Source organism: Arachis ipaensis, chromosome B2 (genome assembly GCF_059453495.1).
Source record: "Arachis ipaensis isolate K30076 ecotype BB chromosome B2, ASM5945349v1, whole genome shotgun sequence".
Lineage (NCBI taxonomy): Eukaryota > Viridiplantae > Streptophyta > Magnoliopsida > Fabales > Fabaceae > Arachis > Arachis ipaensis.
This window is the reverse complement of record NC_142437.1, coordinates 97,906,619-97,910,749: the sequence shown is the minus strand read 5'-3', so window position 1 is coordinate 97,910,749 and position 4,131 is coordinate 97,906,619. Positions and strand designations below refer to the sequence as shown.

The following is a 4,131-nucleotide window of genomic DNA, read 5'->3' as shown; positions in this document are numbered from 1 at the left end:
AAGAACAGAAGTAAAAATAAAATGTGTAAAGCAAATAAATGAAAAGAAACGGAAAAAGAAAATAAAAGAAAAAGCAAATAAAAGTGTTTTCGAAGAAGTTCCACAACTCTTATGAGTTTCTACTATTTATAGGCCATGGAGATGGTCTTGTCATAGAGCATGTTGTCCACTATCTTACTTTCTCATTTTTTTCAGCTATGACCTTGCCTTGACCATAAAAAATCTTGACTCTCATGTTTTGACATCCACGTCTTCCTTGGAGAACAAAAGTAAAAATAAAATGTGTAAAGCAAATAAATGAAAAGAAATGGAAAAAGAAAATAAAAGAAAAAGCAAATAAAAGTATTTTCGAAGAAGTTCCACAACTCTTATGAGTTTCTACTATTTATAGGCCATGGAGATGGTCTTGTCATAGAGTATGTTGTCCACTATCTTACTTCCTCATTTTTCTCAGCTATGACCTTGTCTTGACCATAAAAAATCTTGACTCATGTTTTGACATCCACGTCTTCCTTGATCTTTAAGTCCCACGATTCTTCAACTTGTTCCTCAAATTTCGCACCTATGTCCTCCACGCAGCTTAAAGATCTAGTAGCAAGCTTTGCTGCTCAAGAAAAGGTAATAACTATCTTTCAACTTCGACGCTCTTTGCACCATACCTGTTTCTTCTTCTGTAGTCGAAGCGCCTTCTTATCGATAAAAATCTATTTTTTGTACCAACATATATATATATGCCGACTTGATACAAATCACAATGAGATGGATCAAATATAGTTTAGGTTTAAATATGAAAGTTATAATCAAATGATAGAAACTATACGTACGTCAAGTGAGTCAAGTGATTGATAAAAAGTATAAAAATAAGTCAGCTCAAGTTTAATATATTTATTCAATTGCTTTTTCAAATTAAATTATGATGTATGTAGAAGTAGAACCTCTCTAACGAGTTACACCCATATTTTATATCATTCTAGGCAGCACCAAAAGTGACTACGCACAATTTCAATACAACAACTGTTTTGCTCCACCGTTATATTTTGACTAGTGCATGATTATATGTTGGTCTTTTATATTAGGCCATGTTTTCTGAAAATGAGTAAATATGTAATTTTTACCACAGTATGTTCCTAGCATCTATTTACTCCTTAAATGAATTTTAAAATCAAAGGATCCTTGGCAAATTGAATATAACATTGCATTAGCTTCTGAAAGTTTTTTAACATCAAATAACTTGATGAAAGTCAAAATACGACATCACTTTAGACAATGAATGATGTAAATGACATCATATCATACATCTTTTTAAGAACTAAATTGCATATTCACTCTTAAAATTTGGTCTACCATTCTAATTATCCGGATATGAGTGACGCATAACACATGAAATAGAGCTTTCATAGACTAAATAAAACATTCACAGATAAACTTTTCGGGGTAAGGAGATTCTAATTACACACGTGTAGACGTTAAGTGTTACTTGATTAGTATCATTCATATTCATGTTTACATGATTTGTTATAGGGGGAAAAAACTGTTCTGCACTTTCCCATATATTAAAAGAATATGGGAAACTGAAATCCAGAACGCTGAAGATAAAAAAATAATGAACAAGGCAAAGCATTCTTTATATTGTTCATTAAAAATGCTGCTACTCACTACAAAGATGTGATTCTTACAAAGCACGTGCTTCCATTCCATGAATAACATTTTCACCTTTCATCTTTCCACTTTCCAGGTTTCAGTTAAAACAACCCTTCTCCTGCCAGCATGAATTGATTATGGCGTCAGACCAAAGAAATGCAAATCAATGACAAAAAGTACAGAGCGGAATATTGAACTATAGTTAAAAGGACTTACGCAATCCATCCAATGAATTTGTATCAATGCTCTCTCCTCCCTTTATGAGACGAAGTTTCCCTGGAGATAAAATAGAGGTAAAAGAACAGCCTGAGTTTGATAGGAGCTTAAGGAAAAAAATTAATAAAAATGAACATGAACACAAGGAACAATAACATTGAATGGCAAAATGCTTTCTTTTACCCATAAATTAACTAAATGATGAGTGAACCATAATGCTCGTGATTGCTAGAATGAGAAAATTAACTGTAAATAAGCAATTAGCTTTCACTCATGATGATGAAACAAATCATCTAAGATATGAGTTGGATTAAATTTTGGATAAACCATCCTTCTCCCGAGAATTCCCCTCCTTTCTTTAATAAACATAACCACTGTAGGTACTTTCTGAACGCCAGGAAGAGCCAGTGCACCGTATGGGGACCTAGCTTTCAGTCTTTCTTATCTAATCACGGGCAGCATTTTAATTAAAAAAATAAAAATAAAAAAATAAAAACATAAAAAAAAGAAAGGAAAAGAAAAAGATTAATGTACATGTGGGAGAACAATTGGGGAGAGAAAAGGTTGCCATACCATCACGACGTACACATATCTCAGGAATGCTTTTGACTTCACCATTGATGCTATCATTATAAACTCTAGTCTCAATGTCACCCTCAACATAAACTGAAGAGCTGCAATGATGCTTCAAACATGAGCCAGAAACATTTACACCAAAATTCAAGTATCCTCTTTTATGCATACTTGATGCTTACTTTTTAGAAAGTTGTTGTACTGCATAGGCCCCAAGGATGTGATTATGCACAGCAATGCGATGCCATTGAGCAGGTCTTGGCATATCCACTTCTCTCGTGATTCTCTGGTCAGACATTCCCCCAGTCCCAACCGTAAAGATTGTTACATTCTTCCCATTCCTCAATATCTTTTGTACAGGGACTTGGCCAACTTTTCCACATATTATTGCCTAATTCAAACCATTCTTGTGATCAAATATTTTTATACAAAGTGCAACAGGAAAACATATCATTGATTATCATTTTAAGCTCGGGAAGAATGACATAGATAAAAAAAATGAATAAATAAAAAGAAACTATTCTAAGTTCTGGTAATTTTTCTTCGGCTTCAAAGACTCGACCTCCATTTAGTGAAGAACTCTCTTTAATTGGCTTCAGCACAATTATATTCAGAATCAATTCAATTTTTCATGCTTAAACATTACCAGCTTTAATGATACTTAAAAATTAATTCCCTCTTAAAACCTTGTATTGTGCAGAATGAAAACTTTAATGCAATCATAGCATTTCAAAGGCATCAAGTATATAATATCTGTGGATTAGGTTTTCTGCAGATACCAAACCAAAATTCCATCTCTAGCAATGTCTATAGTAATAAATAACAACCATAAACAATTAAACAATGAGTACCATCGGATACCTTGTGCACTCCCCGAAATCCCCAACCCCTCTTTGGATCCACACCCTGCAGTTCTAGATCGGGCTTGCTACCAAGAAAATCATCAAATTCATCATCCAGTTCTTCGTTCTTTCGATCATCATTAACTCTATCATTTAAGCCCTCATCATTGTCACTTTGAGTTAACAATGTTGAGTACCACTGTGTTCCCGTCCTCGTCATTCCAACTGCTGAAAATTCAATGAATAAAAATCACAGTTAAACATAATCTCAAGCAGCAAGCCAGTTTCCCCAGCGCATGTCGTCGAAATTCTCCTTTGAATAAACAAGATCAGCTCAAACATATTTAGTGCATCGTAAATGTAAATTGCATAAAAGTAAAGGGAAGCAATAAAGTGCAGAGAAGTAAAATGACAAGAATGTAAAGTACAAGAAAATAAATGACATAAAGTAAATGTAAGAACGAAAAATAAAACGAACATTGGGATCAAGAGATATTGAATTATCCGGATCAAGTTCATTCTCATCTCTTCCTCAATCAATGCATTCATTGATCTTGCTTGGCAATCTTAGGTGATTGGATCCCAATGTCTTGGCTCACCAATCTCTCTAAACTTGAACAATTGCCCAATGTCTTGGTTTAATTGTTCATGGAAAGAGATGAAGTTTGGTCACTAATTATACCACACACATTTATAGATCAAATTATTGGTAGGATTAAATGTCACAATATCCATCCAACTCCCAACCTAATCCAATGTGAGAAAGCATTTCTAGCATGATTTCCTCATTCCTCTCCCAAGGTTAAGAGGAAATCCAATTATGAAGAATTTCTCCGTCGAGATAATTATTCAATTGAAT

At 33.8% G+C, this 4,131-nt stretch overlaps 1 protein-coding gene across 1 annotated transcript; it reads right to left on the bottom strand.

Moving 5' to 3' along the window:
- Nucleotides 1–488: 488 nt before the first annotated feature.
- On the bottom strand, nucleotides 489–3,492 carry LOC107627483 (single-stranded DNA-binding protein, mitochondrial-like). The gene is made up of 5 exons (XM_088505996.1): nucleotides 3,292–3,492; nucleotides 2,613–2,821; nucleotides 2,431–2,531; nucleotides 1,858–1,917; nucleotides 489–604 (listed from the first exon to the last, which is right to left on the bottom strand). Exons 1-5 carry the CDS (start codon nucleotides 3,490–3,492, stop codon nucleotides 489–491), a joined length of 687 nt encoding a protein of 228 aa, XP_088362122.1.
- Nucleotides 3,493–4,131: the final 639 nt, after the last annotated feature.